At 52.5% G+C, this 20,942-nt stretch overlaps 1 protein-coding gene across 1 annotated transcript in view; it reads left to right on the top strand.

Annotated features, from left to right (window-relative positions):
• WWC1 (WW and C2 domain containing 1) overlaps window positions 1–20,942 on the top strand; it is a 119,219-nt gene that overhangs the window by 82,592 nt on the left and 15,685 nt on the right. Inside the window, exons 9-17 of the mRNA XM_054568072.1 lie at window positions 3,318–3,560; window positions 5,902–5,991; window positions 6,554–7,089; window positions 10,065–10,173; window positions 10,575–10,655; window positions 11,523–11,609; window positions 12,799–12,991; window positions 17,953–18,105; window positions 20,115–20,206. Of these exons, the coding sequence (XP_054424047.1) occupies window positions 3,318–3,560; window positions 5,902–5,991; window positions 6,554–7,089; window positions 10,065–10,173; window positions 10,575–10,655; window positions 11,523–11,609; window positions 12,799–12,991; window positions 17,953–18,105; window positions 20,115–20,206 (1,584 nt within the window). The remainder of the gene's footprint in view (window positions 1–3,317; window positions 3,561–5,901; window positions 5,992–6,553; window positions 7,090–10,064; window positions 10,174–10,574; window positions 10,656–11,522; window positions 11,610–12,798; window positions 12,992–17,952; window positions 18,106–20,114; window positions 20,207–20,942) is intronic.

Raw genomic sequence — 20,942 nt, 5'->3', positions numbered from 1 at the left:
GTAACATCCAAGATGATTTTCTAACGTGGGGACGTCAGAATTTGAACCCTGGACTCTCTGGCTTCATGTCCATGATCTTTCTACACGCTGAACCAGCCTTACTTGGGAAGGCACTGTGTTGGTGATTGAAGACAGGCATGTCGCATCCGTTTCTCCTTAGCCAAAGTTGTCTGGCCCATAGACCTTCTAAGCCAGTCCAGGTAGCGTGTCCGTGCCCAGCTCTTCACCTCTGCCACGTCTCTGGGAGCAGCAGGGACAGAAATTTGATAGAAACTAGAGGAAGCAAAAGTGGGAATTTGTTGGCTTATAGTCCTGGGGTGTGCTAGCTACAGGCACAGCTCTATCCAGGGACTTAAATGATGCTACAAAGACTCAGTCTCACTCCTTTTCTGCACCCTGCTTGCCTTTGTGGTGACAGGCTTTCCTGTCAAAGGGGCGAGGTGACCCCCAGCAGTTCTAGGCTTACTTGCTACCTGTGGAAAGAGTGCTTACCTTTTCCAAACGTTTTAACAAGTCTGAGACTCATGACCTTTCTGGGTGAACCAATCACTGTTGCAGGTTGGGGAGAATTAGAATGATCTGAAGGTCTAGGCTTGGGTGAGGTGCCCAAGTCTAGGAAGGAGATTGAGGTCAGCTTTGTGGGAACCAAGTGAAGCTATGCAAGGAGTGATTTTCCGAAGAAAATTTGGAAGATTGTGAGCAAAAGAGGGAGACATTGGATGCTGTTAAGGCGGGGGAAAAGTACTTCTGTGTACTGTATCAGCTCCCCCTAGAGGTCCCACAAAACAACAGGACTTCTGCATTCGGGCAGCCACTTCTTGTCCCCTCTGAAGGGGACAACTCTGAACCCTGGATCTTGTCCAGTCTGTAGTAATGCCTATCTCCAAGGGTCAGTTCTGGAGAGACTAAGATTGGAATCTTCCCTCTGGGGTTGAGCCATTCAACACCCTGTCACGGAGAGAAGACACAGTTCCACCTCTCACCTCATCACATCCTGGCTCATCTGCTTTTATCCAGCGTCCCGCCTCCCCCTCCCCGCAAAGCTCCAGTGTAGGTGTAAGGGACAGAGAAGCCTGCTGAGTGGGAAAACAGAGGCTACAGGACCTGAAGGATCGAGGGCAGGTGGCTGTAATGCAAGGCCAGGTCACTGTATGCCAAGCTTTGTCACATGTGCATTTCTGGGCAGTGAGTCTAGTAGTTCCGTCAGATTCTCCAAAGGCTGCATGGCCTGAAGTCGGAGGAGCACTGACATAGTGAAAGAGGCACTAGAAAGAACATCCAAGAAAGCATCCATCACCCCTTCAACGTGCCATGTGTAGTGGGGCCGCGGCCACGCTTGGCCCTTTCTCTCTGTCTTCAAAGCAGCTGGAGAACAACAGCCAGAAAGCTATCCCCAAATCAGTCTTGATGGATTGCTATATATGTGAATAAGGAATTTAAATTAACTCGAAGAATTTGTGCGTGTTGAGACACTTGGCTGGGGAATGAACAAACCTAGATGTGTCTCTGTGTGGAATTTTCACAGCACAGCATGGAGATCTAGTCTCCCACCATGTTGGTTTTTTTTAATCTCACCCAAGGACACATTTATTGATTTCTAAAGAGAGAGAAAGAAAAACATCGACGTGAGACTGAAACATCGATCTGTTGCCTCCCGTACATACCCTGACTGGGGACTGAACCCACAGTGTTTTGGTGCATGCAATGATGCTCCAAACAACTGAACCACCCTGGCAGGACCTCCTACCATGCTTTGATATAATAAGAGTTGGGCCACATTGTCTGCAGATATGATCAAATTGGGAGTCCAGAGGCCTGGGTTCTCAGCAGGTATTGGCCATGCTTATAACTTTCAGTCTTAGGTGAGCCACATCCTTTCTGGATATGCGTCCAACAGGGTTAACCACCAGGTCTTACCTAGCCTTTAGGGGCTGGGAGAGGCTAGGATGTGGTAGCTGAAAGCGCTTTGCAAAGGCTAAATCCTAAAGGATCAAATGATTGCATCAATACTCTTAATTATACTAGGAATCTTAATTTGGTCCAACAATAATCATACATAATATCGTCTTGACCAGTGTGGCTCAGTTGGTTGGGCATTGTTCCTCAAAGCAAAGGGTCACTGGTTCGATTCCAGTCAGGGCACATGCCTAGGTTGCAGGTTCAGTCCCCGGTCCAGGCGCATACAAGAGGCAACTGATCACTGTTCCTCTCCCTCTCTTTCTCCTTCCCTTTTCCTCTCTGTAAAAATAAATAAAATCTTTAAAAAAATCATATCTAATATCTGTAAGCACTTGTCAGTGTATAAAGATAGCTTACCGGTATGCTCTCACCTGGTCCTTGTAGCCTACCTCTCAGGTGCTGTCTCACCTCACTGTACAGAGGAGGATACTGAGTCTCAACAAAGTTAAGGGCTAGGGCTCCCTCCTTCTGTAACATTTATTAAGTGCCTGCAGCATACCGGGCACGGTGCTAGAAATGGATGATATTTCCTCACAAAAATTACCTTTCATCAACAAGGCCAGAGCCAGAACTGCCACTTCAGCCAGGCCTCTGGGCCCAACTCCACAGTTGGCGCTCACTCGCTGCTGCCACCTCTCTCCAAACCAGGAGCGTGTGGTTTGCAGCTGTTGTCTTTGCTATGGTTGTAGCGGACCCTCAACTGCCATTGGTTGAGCACTTGTCATGTTCCCAACACTCTGAATGCATTGCTGCTCATTTTCACAACAGTATGAATGGCGAGTAATTGTTTTGTTATCTACAAGGCTCAGGGAGTTTGCCCAATGTTATAGATCTACTAAATGGTCAAACCAGATAATGACAACAGAGGCAGCGGAGACATTTGTTGCACACTTAATATGTGCCGAGTACTGTACTTTGAGAGGTTTTGAATTGTGTTGTAAAGCCTTCAACCACAATTCGTGAGGAATGGTTACACCCTTCAGAGAGATTACGGGACTTGCCCGAGGTCACGTGGCTACTGGTAAGAGACTGTTGCCTGGTGATGCATCCAGCTCTCTATTCTGTTCTACCAGCCTTAGTGTCCCTCAGGGCAAGGCCATTGCCTTGTTCATGTCTCTGCCCCAGGCCTGCAGAGCCTGCTCACTGTTGGCACATGGTAGGCACCGCAAGGGTCTGTTAGGTAAAAATATGTTCTCTGAGATGACATGCTGAGCAAAAGGAAGTCAGTAACTGTCAGAGGCTGCTCAGAGGATGTCAGGGCTCCTTGTATCTATCTCTCAACCTTGACCATGGCGTCCCTAACCCTGCTCCCACAATGCCATGGGCACACCAGTCATGCTCACCCTCTCGGCCCGCAGGATTGCCAACCTGAAGATCCAGCTGGCCAAGCTGGACAGTGAGGCCTGGCCCGGAGTGCTGGACTCGGAGAGGGACCGGCTGATCCTCATCAATGAGAAGGAGGAGCTGCTGAAGGAGATGCGCTTCATCAGCCCCCGGAAGTGGACCCAGGGGGAGGTGGAGCAGCTGGAGATGGCCCGGAAGCGTCTGGAGAAGGACCTGCAGGCAGCCCGGGACACCCAGAGCAAGGCACTGACGGAGAGGTGGGGCTGGGCTGGGGCCCGGAGGGGGCAGGGGACCCTTTCCCAGCTGGGCCTGCACTCTAGCCCCCAGCAGGGGAGCGGGGCAAGGGCGACAACCCCGGGTGCCTGGGCTCCACCCGGAGAACACTCAGTTTAGAGATCTCACAGCTTTCCGGAAGCAGCAAAGCAGGGGACAGGACAGAAGGTCTTTTATTCCTGCCTCCAGCCCTGTCTTTCAAAGGTCTGAGTGCTTCCCGAAACAGTGAGTTCACAGAGCCAGTCCAGGGGAGCCAAAATTGCTACTCCCCAGCAGCTGCTGAGCAGCTCACTTGAAGGTCCCCCAGGGCAGGGTCCTCTGGGGGACATGCAGAGGGAAGCCCCGGGACAGGCTGGGATAGTGCTGAGAGCTGCGAGCCTCTTGCAGGAGACAGGAGAGGGCTGACTCAGCCGTCTTTGCATCTACAGCTGTTTGCTTCGAGACCCACGGTTGTCTGTCTGTCCATCCTGCTGACTCTTGGTGTCTCTCTGGATCTCGTTTTTTGTCTTTGTATCCTCTGTTCCTCCTGTCTTTCTCAAAATGAGGGTATTATGCTCCTCTTCTTCACACAACAGCCCTTCCATTCGAGGTTCCTTTAAGAAGAACAGCAACAGACTCCCGGTTAAGCCACACCACAGGGCCTGCCAAACACCAGTCCCAGATCGGTCAGAATCACAGCCGTCCCGACACCCCTCACGCAACCCCTGCCCTTCCCGTGGGCCCCACTTCTGAGAGCTGCTGGGCAGTCATGCAGGGTGCCTGATGGAGTGTGGACTCCCTGGCCCCACCCCAGGGACCCGCTTCCCGGGCCTGAGCTGCAGCCCAGGCTCTTGAATTTTTAACCAGCACCCCAGGTGCTGAGCTAAGCGTATGGACCTTCTGGATCCTGTGCCTTCTGTGCTTGATGTGTTCTTGGCCTCACGGCATGTGCCGGCATCACACCCAAATGCCATCTGGCCTGCTAAGCCTCCAGGAGGCGGCCGCGGTGTGGCACCGGTGTGCTCCTGCCGGTGGCTGCACCCCTGCGCCCAGGGAGTCCAGGCTGTCTGACTGCTAGTCCCCTCAGCAGCCTGCTGGGGCTTCAGCGGGGACCTGCTCTTACTCATAACACACCTCTGGTTTTCTTCCAGAAAAGAGGAGGAAACAAAGGTAGAAATGGTGAGCTCCAGCTGCTCCCTGACCTCATCCTTTCAGGGCTTTGCTCTTATAGAGGGTCACAAGATTCCATAGTGCTGTTCATTCTGTGCAGAGTCAAGGGTTTTGTTCATTACAGGCTCTACCTGCCGGTCTGCTGCCTGCCCTGCCCCAGGCAAGACTCTGGAAGGACAGCTTCAGGGACCGAGTGGCCAGGGACCAAGCCAAGGCCGCTCTGCCTGCCGCTCCAGTTGTCTTTTCTGGAATTTCTCCAGTTCAGTTCCCCAGGAGTAGGCCCCGCACATCCCGTACCACTTCTCAGTTGTTTAGAGCCAGCTCTGGTCTTCATTACAGGGCCCACGTGGTTGGTCGTGCAGGAACCAGGCTCCGCCCACTCTCAACCACATCGGCCCGATGCGCGTCACTTCTGTCACAGCCGAGGGGCCAACACTTGGTCACATGCTCTACCCACCCAGCTGCAAGGGAGGCTGGGAAGGGGGCCCAGCTGTGGACCCAGGGAGCAGAGGAAGACGCAGATCCCAGGGAGCGCCAGCGGGCTCAGCCACCATGTAACTTGCTCAAAGAGCCTCACCTGCTGTTCTAAAGCGGGCCTTTCCTTTTAGTTCTTTTCTGCCATCGCATTACTGTGTCTGCATGGACCTGGTCACACTGGGTCGATTGAACAGTAGATAGCTGAGTATTTTTTTAAATATATCTTCTGCTCCCCTCCCCCCAAGTAGAACGTAAGCTCCATTAGAGCAGAAGCAAGTTCTGTCTGGCTCACAGTGTTATCCCCAGTGCCAACAATGGTCTAGTACGAGGTGTAGGCATTTGGTAGAATCCTAATTCTGCCTCTAATTCTGCAGCTTTGAGTAGATTGTTTAACCTAAGAACTGCAATCTCCTCATATGTAAAGTGGTAAGAGCGGTTCTTACCATGTAGGGTTAATGTACAAATGAATTAAAACAACGCCACAAGTTTCCTAGCACAGCACCTGGTGTACATAGAGTGGCTGGTGAGTACAGCAATTACTATAGGATTTTATGTGGAGGGCGTGTCTCCCCAAACATCACAGTAAAATGCTTCCAGAAGGTTCTTGCGTGCCTGTGTGTACGTCTCCACGGGTACATGCCTGTGATTCCTCTGCCAGGCAGATGGGGGCTGGAGTCCTCATGCCTCCTCTCTCTTCAGGTTAAAGTTGAACAGTAAGAGGAACCAGCTGGTGAGAGAACTGGAGGAAGCCACCCGGCAGGTGGCAGCTCTGCACTCCCAGCTGAAAAGGTGAGTGGTGGGCATGGGGACAGCTGGATGAAGGTGTCCCACCTCCACAACACAGAGAAGCCGCAGGCCCGGGCCTTGGTGGGCAACAGTGGACTGGGATTTCAAACGTTTGTTTTTGTCAGCTATTCTAACAGTTGCCTTCTATTTGTAATAAGTGATACTGCTTTTCGTATTACACTTAAGATATGAAGTTTCCTTTCAAGATACATATTAAAAGCATAAAAAGCCGAGTTGATTTGAATTAAAATATTAAGAAGTATTATTTCAGGCTAAATTCAAATATGGAAAAATACCGTGAAAATGGAACGGAGCCAGCAGAGGTTTGGGAAACAGATAGAGAGTGGGGGGGAATGAACTTTTAAGGCAGTTGGCTTGGGTTCAGATCCCAGCTCTGCCACTTTTCTGACTATGTGGCCTTCCCAGGTATCAGTTTCCTCTTGAAGAGGGTTCGACAAGATAGTGTCCTCTAAGTGCTTCCAGGGCTTCTCAGAGCCCGGCAGGAAGTTCCAGGGGTCCCAGCCACTCCATGTGTCCTCACCCTCCGTTCCCTCCCTGTCCCCAGCCTCTCGAGCAGCATGCAGTCCCTGTCCTCAGGCAGCAGCCCTGGGTCCCTCGCGTCCAGCCGGGGCTCCCTGGCCGCCTCCAGCCTGGACTCCTCCACCTCTGCCAGCTTCACTGACCTCTACTACGACCCCTTCGAGCCACTAGACTCGGACCTGCAGAGCAAGGTGGAGTTCCTGCTTCAGGATGGGGCCACAGGCTTCCGGCCCTCGGGCTGCATCACCACCATCCACGAGGACGAGGTGGCCAAGACCCAGAAGGCGGAGGGGGGCGGCCGCCTGCAGGTCCTGCGCTCCCTGTCCGGCACCCCGAAGTCCATGACCTCGCTATCTCCCCGCTCCTCCCTCTCCTCCCTCTCCCCGCCATGCTCCCCTCTCATCGATGACCCCCTGCTGGCTGGAGACGCCTTCCTGAGCCCCCTGGAGTTCGAAGATCCGGAGCTGAGTGCCACTCTTTGCGAACTGAGCCTCGGCAGCAGCACCCGGGAGAGGTTCCGGCTGGAGGAGCCGGGAACGGAGGGCAAGCAGTTGGCCCAAGGTAGGGAGCAGCACGTCCGGGGTGCGGGAGCCTCTAGGGGGCGAAGGTGGGCGCACAGCCCCCAGTGGTCACTGGAGTCGTTACTTACTGACTGCTTTCTACGTGCCAGGTGTTCACGTAGTTTATCGATTTATTTATTCATTCAGTAGGTATTTGTGTACTTAACCATGCTCTAGGTCTTGGGCGAAGGGTTTTCCATGGTGGATTCATTCATTCAACAGATAATCATTAAATACCTACTAAACCTAAATGCCAGGTCCTGTGTTAATGAATGTACATGGTCCATTCATTCATTCAACAGATTGGCCTTGTGCCAGGCACTGGGTTAGCTACAAGGATACAGTTCAGCACAGACAGGTCCCTGTTCCCAGGAAGCACACACATAAATGATGGAGCCTTGCAGGTTGGGTTGTGGAGGAAGGTGACATTGAATGAAAGCTTCCGCAGTGAGAAGAGCCCGTCCTGGGAAAAGGAAGAGGAAGGCCTCTGAGGCTGGGGCCCACCGGCTGCAGGAGGGGCCGGGCGTAAGGGGTCACCACCAAGGCTAGAGCATCCAGAGTCTGGGTCACGTAAGGCCTGGCGGGCTGTGGTGAGGAATTTGGATTTTATCCTAACTACAGTGGGGACCCGTGTGCCTGAAGCCAGGGAGTGATAGAACCTGACTTCCATCCTGGAAGGGGTCGGAATGGGCATGCTGGTATGGACTGAGAATCAAGTGGGAATCTTCAAAATCAAAGACGATGCTGAGGATGACAGCTAAGCCTTACTGAGAGAAAACCAAATAATAAATCATAACTGCTAACATGTATTGGAGTGCATGACATGGCGGGCCATGTGCTTTCTGAAGTGCAGCGGGTTCCTTGTATTGTGCCCGTTTCACAGATGGAGGAAACAGTTGTTCAGAGAGGTGACGTCACTATAGGCCCCCCACCCAGAAGTGGGAGCACAAGGATTGGGATCTGGGTTTCTCTTACCTAAGAACACAGTGTCCTTAGGAACACACAGTGCTCCTCTTCGGATGAGAGCTAGCCCAGCCTGTTCATTCCCAGGACACTCCTGGTGCTCTCTGGCCGCACCATGCCCGTCGGGCCCTGGGTATGCAGGTCAGGACCAGGCAGGGTGTGCAGTAGGCACAGCTGGGGCTCTGGCCTTTCCTGGCTATGACGTAACTGAGTACAGGTATATAAGATGCTGGTACAGTTGGGTGTCTCTTTATCCCCTTAATACAGATGAAACAAGTGAGGCACCGTGATATTAAACGAGTTGTTTGAGGTCAGTGTCCCAGCTAGGAAGCCCATGAGTCAGGCTTGGTGCCAGGCCTGCCTAGAACCTGCAGGAAGGCCTATGCCAGCTCTCTCTGCCTTGGACTTCTGCTCCTGGCTCCTTGCATGGCCAGGTAGAAGCTGGACCCATCTCCGCACTGGGCTACAGGAATAGGCAGGAGGACCACCACGCTGCCTGGAATTAGTTATTTGTGTGCAAGGAAGGGCCGTGGCAGCAAAGGGGCGGGGGGAGGGATTTCCTGGTTAATTAAAGGTTCTGCTGCGTGCATGCCAGCCATCACCTTAGATGAGGAGCTGAGAGGTCCCGGGGGTCCCCCATCAGGGTGGGAGTCGTGGGAGTCGTGCTGAGTGCTCTCAAACAAAAACAAAAACAGCCTCCCAGCTGCAGCAGGTGGCAGACCAGAAAACTGGTCCCTGGAGGAGAGGAGGTGCAGGTGGGACCTCCGACGAGACGCGAGAAGATGCTACCCAAGGGTGGCGTTAAATCAAGGCTGGGACCCTCAGACCCCAGCCAGGTGCCAGGAGTGACTCCCCTCCTCCCCCCCACAGCCTCCTGGGGGCTGTGGGCCAGAGGCGGCGTCTCAGGGTGGCATTTCCACTCTGCCGCCTCCAGCACCTCCCTGCAGTGATTGATGCCAGGCTGAGCGCAGATGCTAAGCAGGTTATGCGATTAGTGCTGCTGTTCAGTCAGCAGACAAATTAATCTCCTTAAGTGGTTTAGTGGAGGGTGGAGGTGGAGGCCTGCGGGCTGCAGCAGGCATGGGACCGGGCTGGGAATGCCGCGCCCAGGTGGCCACCTGCACCTCCCAGGCTCCCAGCAGCTACATCCCTCTCCCCAGCCTGCTCACTCCCAGTCTCCTCTCCAGTCTGCCCCCAGTGCCTGGCACATAGCAGGTGCTCAGCAGTGCTGGCTGTGAGGTCAAGGGACCTGAATGTGGCCTTTCCCACTGTGCAGGGGGCAGGAACTATCCTAGCCATCTTGGTGGCTCTGAACTTGGCAATGGGGCCGGCACAACGGTGGCACCCGTGACTCAGGGCAGGAAGGAATGCGCAGCATGGGCTGAGCCCCGGGTCGGAGACTTTGAGGGCCTCCGTCAAGGGCAGGGAGATGAGCTGAGCTGAGGGGAGCGGGATAGGCTGAGTGGGAGAGCCAGTGCTCCGGTCCTTCCTGTCCCTCCCCTTGCCCTTCTGGGGGTCCAGGGGCTGGTACTCTGCCCCAGGTGCGTAGGGATCCATCTGGAAGGCACAGGGATGACATCGCAGTAAGGATGGTGGTAATGGGTTTTGTAGGGCGCTTTCCCCAGCAGCCTCTCTGCCACAAGCTCCCCTCTCATGTCTCATTGAGTCCCCCCAACAGCCCTACAGGGTAAGCATTCTCCCCACTTTACAGATGAGGAACCGGGGCTTACAAGGTTATATCACTGCCCCTGTGCCTTGAAGCCGTAAGTGGTGGAGCTGAGATTTGAACCCAGGCAGGTTGACTCCAGAGTCCAGGATGTCAAACACGGAAGCAGATGCTACCCCTTCCTCACCCCAGACCAAGGCAGGACCTGGCTGTCGCGTTCAGAGGTGGTCGGAATTGGTCAGGACTGACTTAGGGCAGAAGATGGGTGGACCTCAAGTGTGTGTTGCAAAGACCCGCCCTGGTTTCTGAACCTCACCTTGCCACCCTCTTCCCACCCCTTCCTCCAGCTGTGAATACGGCCCAGGGGTGTGGCCTCAAAGTGGCCTGTGTCTCGGCTGCCGTGTCGGATGAATCCGTGGCTGGGGACAGTGGTGTGTACGAGGCTTCTGTGCAGAGGTGGGTCCCTCAGTCCTGGGTCTCTGCAGACTTTGGGCCTCCGAGGTGTGTGGGAGAGACTTACAGGGGCGCGTGTCTGTGTGACCCCCACCTTCCCCCATGGGGCTGTGCCAAAGATGCAGACAGCGCAGCGCCTCCTGTGGCTGGGACACTTCAAATCTGGGAGAGCCCTAGTTTCCTGGTTGCCATTAAGGGGTGTAAAGCTAGGGGAGTGCGTCCTGGAGGAAAGGGAGCCCTTTCAAGAGCGGGATCCAGAGCAGCCGCGGGAAGGCAGGGGCTGCAGGGAGGCTGAGCAGACCGCCGGCACCGTCCTCCTTGAGGAGCTGGCCATGCCTTCCCAGACAGAGCCCCGGTCACCGCAGGGAATTGTGACCGCCTTTCTTTCCCCTGTTGCCTTCCAGACTTGGTGCTTCAGAAGCCCCTGCTTTCGACGGTGATGAATCAGAAGCAGTGGGAGCAACCCGGGTTCAGATTGCCCTGAAGTAAGTCACCGGGAGGGTAGGGACAGAGGGGAGTGGTCTGTGCAGGGCCTCTTCCTCATGGGCAGCATCTTACCTGCATTTACCTTCCCAGTGGCCCAGGGGGGAGGTAGAACAGCATGACCTGCTGACAGCTGTGGGCTCCTAATTAAAAGGGGGCCACCTCTTTCCCAACCTCCCAGCTCCCCATTTTGCTACAGAGAACAATGAAGTTTAGAAGACCTTGTTACCTGCCCCAACTCACGGAGCTGGCCAGCGTCAGAGCCAGACCCAGACCGAGGCCACCTGCCTCCCAGTCTGTTTGGTCATTGTTACGATGGCTTTTGTTTTGTCATCTCATCTGGGTTGCAGCCACCTGGACCTAAGTCAACCCCTGGGGGTGTCAGCCCAGATTTGTCATTGTTTTCTCCTGATGAGGGGTGGCCTTGATATTTTTTTGATAGGACTCTGGCTGGTGTGGCTCAGTAGATTGAACGCCAGCCTGCAAACCAAAGGGTTGCTGGTTCGATTCCCGGTCAGGATTCATGCCTGGGTTGCAGGCCAGGTCCCCAGTAGGGGGCGTGTGCGATGCACCCACACACTGATGATTCTCTCGCTCTCTCCCCGTCTTCCCTTGTCTAAAAAGAAATAAAATAAAATCTTAAAAAAAAAATTTTTTTATAGGAATTAATTGCCAACATTTAAATATCAGGAAATTTCACACAAATTCCTGGCCTTTCTTTAAAAACTTACACAGAGAGCACCTGCTTTCCTGAATGGCGGCAAAGCACTGGGCCTGTGCTTTCCATCCAGCACGGCCACATCTGTGATTATTAAGAGGGAGATAAATGTGACACTAAGAGGTGCTCCATATGCCCCTTTTTGTTTCAGGTATGACGAGAAGAATAAGCAATTTGCAATATTAATCATCCAGCTGAGCAACCTTTCTGCTCTGTTGCTGCAACAAGACCAGAAAGTGTGAGTATGTAGCTGACCGGGTGGGAAGTGGGTCATCCACTCCTGCTCTGTGGTCATCCCCGGGGTCACTCTCCTGCCTGGTCCAGCTCGGACAGTGGGTCCCGTAAACCCACTGTGGGTATTTCACGCCTGGGACCAGGATGCAGAGTGTCAGCGCAGTGAACGTGGGCGCAGGCATGAGGGCAAACACGCCGACTATAACGAGAAGCACTGAACAGCGCTGATTCCTTCGCAAATACGTCCTGAGCCCCTACCACGTGCCAGCACAAAGAACAGGGTAGTGAGCAAATCCCTGCCCTTGTGAGCTTGAAGCCTTGTGAAGAAGAAGGTCATGGGTCCTTGTATCTGCTCTAAGCTCAAGTGTTCCTCGCAGAAAGAGACAGGCAGGTCTGCCGTTCTCCAGAGTCGGCACCGGGCGCTGTGCTTCTGGTGAAGGTGTGGTGGGGGTTACCTAAAATCGATCACACGGAAAATACCTGCACTGTCTGCCCGTTGGCCCGTCGCCCTGCGGACTGGGTTTATGTTTCATTGCGCTCATCTGCCTCCCTGGTGTCCTTTCACTGCGCCGTAGGCCTTGACGACAGCAACGGGGCTTATGTTTCTGTGGTCTGTGCCCCGCCAGCTTCTGGGGTGCAACATGTGGGAAGGAGGAAAGCTGGCCAAACAAAAGGAAGACGAGATGGGACAACGGGGGCGTTTTTCTGTCTTAGGCTCGTCCGTGCAGCCCCAGGATAAACAACCTTCTCCATGGTCGCTGGTGCTCCCGCAGGGGCTTCTGCGAAAGTGCCTAAAGGCCAGCCGTCTGCGTCTGTGATTTTGCTCAGATTGTCACGTTCCCCTCCACAGGGGTCGTCACATTTTGTCTTCCTACCAGCAATTGTAGGAGGGTTCCTCATTGTCAACAAGCAGCCTCGCCCATCCTTCTGCCCATGGAAACTTGCACACGGCTGGCCTCCGGCTCCATGCGCTTTGAGGTTCTAGGCATTTAGGGGATTCAGGAGGAGGAAGAGCAGTGTGTTATCCTGAGGGGCCCCTCTGCATCCTTCCCACAGGGTGCGTGACGACTTGAGAAATGACCAACCCAGCCCACTGCTGTTTTCTTTGGCATTCGCAGCTCCTGGGTCAGCTCAGCACACCAGCTCCGGGCCTGGGCTGACCCAGGATCCCCTGCATTTCCGTCTCCCTCTAGGAACATCCGTGTGGCCGTCCTTCCCTGCTCTGAAAGCACCACCTGCTTGTTCCGGACGCGGCCCCTGGATGCCTCGGACACCCTCGTGTTCAACGAGGTGTTCTGGGTGTCCATGTCCTATCCTGCCCTTCACCAGAAGACCTTAAGAGTCGACGTCTGTACCACCGACCAGAGCCATCTGGAGGATTGCCTGGTGAGGGCCGTGTCTGTCTGTCCCACCTTCTGTCCTTCTGGGAGTTGGTCCACCCTGCACTTCAGGGAGAAAAGTTGTAGGCCCATCTGTACTTTTGGGCAGACGCTTCCACAGGCAAACAGACCCCCAAGGGGTGGAGGGGCCCATTTCACAGGAGGAAGAGTAACAGACCTGAAAGTGTTTTTAAAAATGTCCAAGCCTGGAAGATAACCAGCCACACGCCGTAGCTTTAGCATTACAGGAGAACAGATATGCGGGCTCACGTCCTACCCTTACCCCTTGCTATGTAGCTGGGTGACCTTGGGCAAGTTACTTAACCTCTCTGATCCTGTTTCCTTATCCATAAAATGCGAGTGATAATGCCTCCCTTGTGGCCACTAGAGGAACCATCATAAGGATTAAGTGAGACCGTTCATGTAAAGCACCTACTTGGACGTCTGACACATAGTAGGTTTCATTGGATGGGGCCACTGCTAGTCCCCTCCCTGGAGCAAAGCTTCTCCTCCCTGCGTTGGCAGGAGTCAGGGTTGGAGGTGGAGTAGCCGTGGGTACATTTGTGTCCCAAGAAAGCCGCTCCCTTAGAGAAAGGCAGATACAAGTGCATATAGATGTTGCTTAGTTTTCTCATCTGTAAAATGGGGGTTTGCAGCTAACTCGGACTTGTTGCGATGCACAAATGAGTTAAACAAATGGCCTTGTTAACCCTATGCTGTTTAGAGTTCCGAGCATGTGAATAATAACCCAGCTGTGCGCTGGGCACGCAGGAGCCCGGACGAGACTTTATACCTAGAAGGCAGCTCCACCCACTCTCACCTTTCCTGAGAACCAGTTGGGTGATGGGGGTTCAGTGGGGAACCAAGCAGGCCAGGAGCCAGCTGTGATGGCTAACACACAAACTGGAAAGGACCAGTGAGGCACTGACGAAGACCGAGTCGGAGGTGACAGGTGAGGGAGCAGAGAAACACACGGGCACAAGCAGAGGAGAAAAATGGGGCGTATTCACTTCTTTAAATCCTATGGAAGCTGGGGCGTGGCAGTGTCGCTGCCCTGCTCCTGGGTGGCTGGATTCCTTTCCTCTGGTGGGAACCACAGGCCGCTGCCCCTAGTGGGGACCCTGATGTGCTTGTGCGATAATACCCTGTGGGCCGTGGAATTGGGGGGCCACAGCTTCGCAATGTGGGCCCTGGGTCTGGGTCACGAGCCTTGTGCTTCCCTGCCGCGTCCCCTCAGACAAGTCAATTGTCAGTTTCCATATCTGGCAGGTGGTTCTCTGCAGATTAAATGAGGCACTTAAGCAGCACTTCCCAAACTTCTGAAGCGCATGCCCGAGTCACCCGGGGCTCTGGTTAGAATGCAGATTCTGGTCCAGCAAGTCTGGGATGGGGCCCAAGGCTCTGCGTGTCTAACACGCTCCTAGGTGACGCTGGTACTGCTGATCCCCATAGCAAGGATGCAAAGCGATGAAGACCCTGCCCTGGATACCATTTCCTACCCCTCCTGAGCTGGGGTACAGCATTGCATTTGCCATTGTTGTTACGACCGTTACTGGCAGTTAATGCAATTTAGGCGGCAGGCCCTGAGCTAAGCTCTTTATATGTGTTTTCCCTATTGATCCTCACACAGTCTTACAAAATAGGTTCTGTTACACCAGTGAGGAAACCGAGGCACAAAGGGGAGAAAGAACTTTTCTCAAGGTCACACAGCCAGAAAGTGGCAGGTGCAGACTTAGAACCCAGGCAAGTCTGCCTCTGCAGCCCACCCCGGTCACGCCCCGGGTGCCAGCACGGTGCTCCCTGGAGCCCACAGGTCGGGGTGGTGACTGAAGGTGTGTCAAGCATGGAGGACACTGGATGGCAGAGCAGAACGCGTTTCCAGGCCCAGGCGCCCTCAGCAAAGAGCTTCCTAAGCCCTGGCCATGCTTAAATGAGAAGAGACTATCTTATTTTCCTCTCCTAATTGGGTGCCTTTTATTCCTCCTCCCTCATTGAAGTCTGGCCATCGCTGGTTGCCATGGGAGCAGCCAAGCGCTCATCCCACGGTGGCCTGTCTCCATTCATGGCCAATGGGAGACCTGCTTCTCTGTATCCTGTGTGGACGTGGAGTGTCAGGCTGTCGTGTTGTGGTGGCCGGAGGAGGTGAGGAAGTGAGACACGAGGAGAGAGGGCTGTCGGCTTCCACGCAGAAGCCCCCCGACTGCTGCGTTTGTGGAATCCTTGGTCTGTTCTGAACCATTTCATCAGCCAGGCAACAGCATACCCGTCCTGGGCGTGTCTGTGTCTGGTACTGGGCTAAGAACTTCACGTGCAGTACCGCATTAATCCTCACAGCAGCCCTAGGAAGGAGCCCTAGGCTTATCGCCCTACAACAGAAAAGGGAGGAAGGTCCCGAAAGGCTAAGTAACCTGCCCAGGTTATCTAGAGACTAGGTGGAGAAGCCTGCAGGGATCACAGATCCCACATCCCTTTTGCAGAGCCATTGCACTATTCTACTTCTCACAGAGTGACTGCGTGTCTCTCCTGTCCCCAGACCTAGATGATGGGTTTGGAGAAGCACATTGCCTGCCTTCCCCAATGTTGCAAGCAGCGGTTCTCTCAGGTGCTTTTGTGTGGCCAAACAGGTCACAGGCTTTCCAGCTGGGCCCTGGTTGCCCACACCCAACCCCTAAGCTCAGTGCCGGTCAGCGCAGGTTCTGTTCGGGCAGCCCCTTGCTCGTGTCCTGTGGTTAACCAGCACAGTGACTCCGCAGCCTTTTGTCACCTGGCCATCCCCACTTGGCAAAACCCCAGCCCTGGCCAAGTGAGCCCTCTCCTCCCCCCTCCACCTGTGCAACTGGAGGAACACACTCAGCCGCGCTGTGTGGGCCACTTCAAAATCATGGTCCCGCAGCTCTTATGAGCTTCACCGTCAAGGCTTCCCCTTCCCCCGGCCTCCTTACACCCCTCGAGTGCACCTGCCCGCTCCCCTTCCCGGCCGCTGCACTTGCTGTCCCCTTCGACTGGAATTCTCTCCTCCCAAGTGCCGATGGGCAGGCTCACTCCCCTGCCTCATTCTGGCCTTGACCCAAGTGCCACCCACCTCAGTGTGGTCCGTTTTCCACGATCGCATCCCCCCTCCACGCTGCTGTCCCCTCCTATTCCCTTCCCCTCGATTATGTTTCTCTGCAACTTTGCATCACCTAACATTTCTCTAGATCCCAGATTTTGACATATACGTTATTTTCACATGTTACCGTCTCTGAAGTCAAGATGCGGTTTATACTAGATGACAGTTTCTAGTTTAGTTGGCAGCTATTTTTCTTTCTTAGCGGCACATGAAATTAAATAGTATACTTTATAATAATTGACGGCATCTTAGAGTCGATGTAACACAGTTTGGAATTTACCTGCTAATTTATTTCTCTGACTCGCCCAGACTGGAATGTAAGCTCATGAGGGCAGGGATTTTCCTCTGCTCTAAATCCTGCAGTGTCCCCAGCACCCAGAACAATGCCTGGCATAGAGAGGCCGCTTGAGATGTCAAATGAATGAATGAAATGAATGAACAAATGTCCTCTGAGTGCATCCATTTCACTGAGATAGATCATATTCACATCCATGACCTGGCCCAAAGTAGACAGTGTATCTCATTGAAATTAATAATCTAATGGCAGTGTTACCCCTCAAAGCTGTGGTTATATTCATTATATGCTCCTCAAATATGACCTGGTGTACTCTGAACTATAGTGTATGACGTGTTTGTCTCCCCAGGAAACCAAGAGCCCCTGAGGGCAGAATCATGTCTTACATGTTTCTGTGGCTCCAGAGTGCACTGGGCTCAGAGAATATTAAGTGAATGAATGAGTAATACATACATCTGTGTGTATATTTACCTTTATTCTAACGGCCTGAAATGTGCCGGGCATACAGTATAGTATCTAAATAGACTTTGGTCCTCCCAGCAGCTGTGCAGGTGGGGGTGGTTTCCCCATTTTCCAGATGAGGAAGCTAGTGCTGAATAAAGTATGTGTATGTGTGTGTGTGTGTGTGTGTGTTCACCTACTCACAGTTGTTCCCCTAGAAATTATCTTTAGCCACATGGGTTTAGCCCAGTCCACGCCATGCTCTGGCACATCCTGATAGAAGGGAAAACTGGAAGAAAGGATCTCAGGGGGCCCCCTTCCTTGTCCCAGGTGTCACCAGTTGGCTGCTGGCCCACTTGGCAAACGTGGGCACTGGCCTTGTTGTGTTTGGGGAAAGCAAATGAGCTAAACCCCAAACCGGGTCAGAGCTCACCGAAGAGGACATGTTGAAACAAGACCACTGAGGAATGATTGAAATTATTTTGTAGTTCTTTCCACAAAGGAAGAGTAAATAGTACAGATACGGTAAAAATACTAGGTCGCTCGAAATAAATCCTCTCTCTTTGAGGTTGTATTAATTAGGTTAACTTGTAGCTCGTTTTATCCTTAAGGAATCCATTGACATGATTCAAAGAGAAACAGTTTAGAAAGGTTCCCCGTAGAGAAGCCCTGTGCTCTCCACCCTGTCCGCCCCAGCCCCACCACCTGCCTATACAGGTGGCCGGTTGGACTAGTTTCTTCTTCATCTTCCCATTATTTCTTGCCGCACATGTGGTCATGTGGTCATGTTCACTCTCCTTTATACCTCAAATATGGTGCAAAATATAGAAAGAGTATATATTCTTATCCCTCTCCATTTCTTGTACAAAACGTATCATTCTGTTATGTTCTGCACTGTCCTGTTTTTTCCCCTTAACGATCTATCCTAGGCGTCTCTCCATGTCAGCCTAAAGAAAAACATTTAATCGATATTTGGCAAACGAGTAAACCAATGAGTGAATAATGAGTGAAGGAGTGGTTGCTGGAAACGATTCACAACTAGCCCTCTCTCCCTCCCCGGGAGGCTGCACCTCCCCACATCTCGTCCACCCTGCCGATGACTCTCTCTTCCCGTCCTCCACAGGGAGGCGCCCAGATCAGCCTGGCGGAGGTCTGCCGCTCTGGGGAGAAGTCGACTCGCTGGTACAACCTCCTCAGCTACAAATACTTGAAGAAACAGAGCAGGGAGCCCAAGCCTGGGGGAGCCGAGGCCCCCAGCCCAGGGCCTGAAAGCACGGTGAGCGGGACCACCTCCCACCGCGGCTGCACCTGGGTGGGTGGGGGGAAGGGCCTCTCCCAGAATGGGTGGCGGAGGAGGAGATGGAGCCGAGGGAAGCCCTGGTCAGGGGGAGGGGGGAGAACTAGAGGAGAGCCCTGTAGAAGGCCCGTACTCCCCGCTGCAACTTTCTCCTTCCCTGCGGTGCCCTTCCCCTCCGAACTTTGCTTGACCTGAGAGGATTTGCCTGATGAAAACCTAAATTCACGACTTTTAAAAAAATGAACGAGGGAAGGAAAGGAAACTGAGGAAGGTAGAAAATTAAGCTTTATTGAGACCCTGCTGCGTGCCTCGTGGTCCACCATGGAGGCTTTCCGGAAGAGGGCGGGGGGTGGGTGTTTCTTAGTTGGGTGGCAGAGATCAGTCATTTCACCTCTCAGCCTCCACTTCTTCACGTCCAGCCCGACTCTCAGAAGGTTGTTAGGAGGCTTTGAAGAAGGACATGTAAAGAGTATTGGGCAAGGGCTTGATAAATGGTATCTGTTTTATTATTTTTTCCTTGAAAATCTTACATTGGACTATTTTTGGTTAAAAACCATGTTCTTTCATTTTAGCGCGATAAATGTCCTCACATGGTTTCCTACACTTGGAGAGCCCACATTTGCTGGCCAAGGAGACTGGCCAGGGCCCTGTTGAGCAGTGAAGTTGCCCTTGAACTAGAGTGATGCAGTGCATGGGGTCCTAGTGGGGTCCCAAAGAGAGTGTTAGGGGTTCAGGTTGGCCTGTAAGTCTCTATAGGGCTTCTTCCCTCTGTTTGGATGCTCACTGCCCAGAATTTCAGTGGAAGGGATGGGACAGGTCACACAGGTAAGAATAAGGTTAAGGATTAAATCTATTTCTTTCTCCTCCTCCTCCTCCTCCTCCTCCTTCTTTTTCATCCTCATCATCACCACCATCATTTTCTGTATTTCATTTTTGTCAGGCACTGTCCTGTTCATTGTGTGCAGTTTACCAAGGCTCAGAAAGGTCACCTAAGGATGTACATTTAATGAACAACCACCCTAGGTCTCAAACCCAGGTCGTCTTCGTTCAAAAAAAATGTGACAATGAGCTGGCAAAAGTCTTTTAAAAAGAAAAAAGACTTTACTTTCTACTTCATAGAGCATGTGCTTGGATAAGTCACATCGACCTTAGGCAGGTTAGTTCCTTCTTCCCATTTCTCAAACGAATAATCATAATCTCTCCGTACCAGGATGGTGTAAAGATTCAGTCAGGTGGTACATGCAAGCCAAATATCAGTGTCTGGCAAACACCAGGCCTTCAGTTGATTTTAGTTCCCACCTTCCTTCCCCCAAAGAAAATCTGGCTTTCCACTACCATGGGTATTTGCAAATTAACCATGTGCTTTGTTATTAGCTGCTATTTACTGAGTGCCCATATGTCCTAGGTACTCTTCTGCATACTGTATGTATATGTTCTTCCTCACAACCCTTTGTAGTAGGTATTATAGGGAGCTGAGTCTCAGAGAGGTTAAATAGTTTCCTCAGCTCACACCGGCTTTTCCACTGTAGATACCATTCAGTATACCTATTCTTCCTCTGGGAAACCTTCCCTGAATATAGCCCCCTACTTTGCCAACTTTGCCATTGCTTCTCTGTTCCCAGACATCAATAACTTACCTCTGGCGCAGTCCTAATCACATTGTTTTGATACCAGTGGTTCATGTGATGGTCTCCCTGATAACACTGCGATCTCCTGCCAACCGGAGACCTAAAATTTTGTCTCACTCAACTACCAAATGTGGCTGTCTTCCCAAACTGTCCGCTCCTACCAGAGTTATTCTCAGGAGAACTGCTAGTTAGAAGAACTAAGCACTGTATTTCCAGTGTTTAAGTGACCTTGAGGCAAGACGCTCACCCAATTTTCCCCTCAGTTCCCCGGGAGGGTTACACTCTGAGCGGCTCCGACTCCTGCCGCGAGGGGCTGCGTCCATGGTGTGCCCGGGAACCCATCAACCTTGATCTCCGCAGGACGCCGTGTCTGCCCTGTTGGAACAGACAGCCGTGGAGCTGGAGAAGAGGCAGGAAGGAAGGAGCAGCACCCAGACCCCGGGAGACAGCTGGTAAGTGAGGGCTCCCTTGGGCCTCAGGAACTGATCTGGTTGGATCTGGGCCCAGGCATGGGTTCCTGAATGTGGAAGCAACGAGGAGACGTGTCCCCGTAGGAAAACTGAGAACCTGTTTCCTTACAGGCTCTGCAGGCAGCAAGGCATTGTGTAGCCTAGTGCGCTGGTTCGCAATTTGTCATTTTGTGTTCTGTGAATCACTCCTGCTACTTCACATCTATGTTAGTTTGTCTTGATAGACTTAACATTTATTTTGGTTTAAAATTTTTTAAAAAGCTTGCCCTGTGGGGTGGCTCAGTTGATTGGAGCATCATCCTGTACACCAAAAGGTTTCAAATCCGATCTTCGGTTCAGGGCATAGGGGAGGCAGCTGATGGATGTTTCTCTCTCTCCCCCCTCCCCTCTCTAAAATCAATAAATAGATCATAGATCCTTGGGTGAGGATAAAAAAATAAATAAAAAGGAAGCTTTGTCAGCATTTCAGCTAGTAGTGAAGACTCTCCTTGGTGTAATCTGATGGAGAGCGAAGTGGAGACAGCTTTCTTGTGCAGTTCCGCTCTGTAGTCCCTTGGAACCCAACAGAAAGGGCTCCCACACCTTAGAAACAGTGATGTAGATGAGGGTTCAAATCTGAGCTTGCTGGGGTTTTTTTTGTTTGTTTGTTTTTTTAGTAACCTTGGGCAAAGCATTCTAACTCTTGATTGCAGGGTAGCTCATGTACAGAAACGTTCAC

This window comes from Pteronotus mesoamericanus, unplaced genomic scaffold, assembly GCF_021234165.1.
Source record: "Pteronotus mesoamericanus isolate MK-2021 breed Mesoamerican mustached bat unplaced genomic scaffold, CSHL_Meso_final contig_2, whole genome shotgun sequence".
NCBI lineage: Eukaryota > Metazoa > Chordata > Mammalia > Chiroptera > Mormoopidae > Pteronotus > Pteronotus mesoamericanus.
Note: the sequence above shows the minus strand (reverse complement) of the source record. Positions and strands in the feature narration are given on the sequence as shown.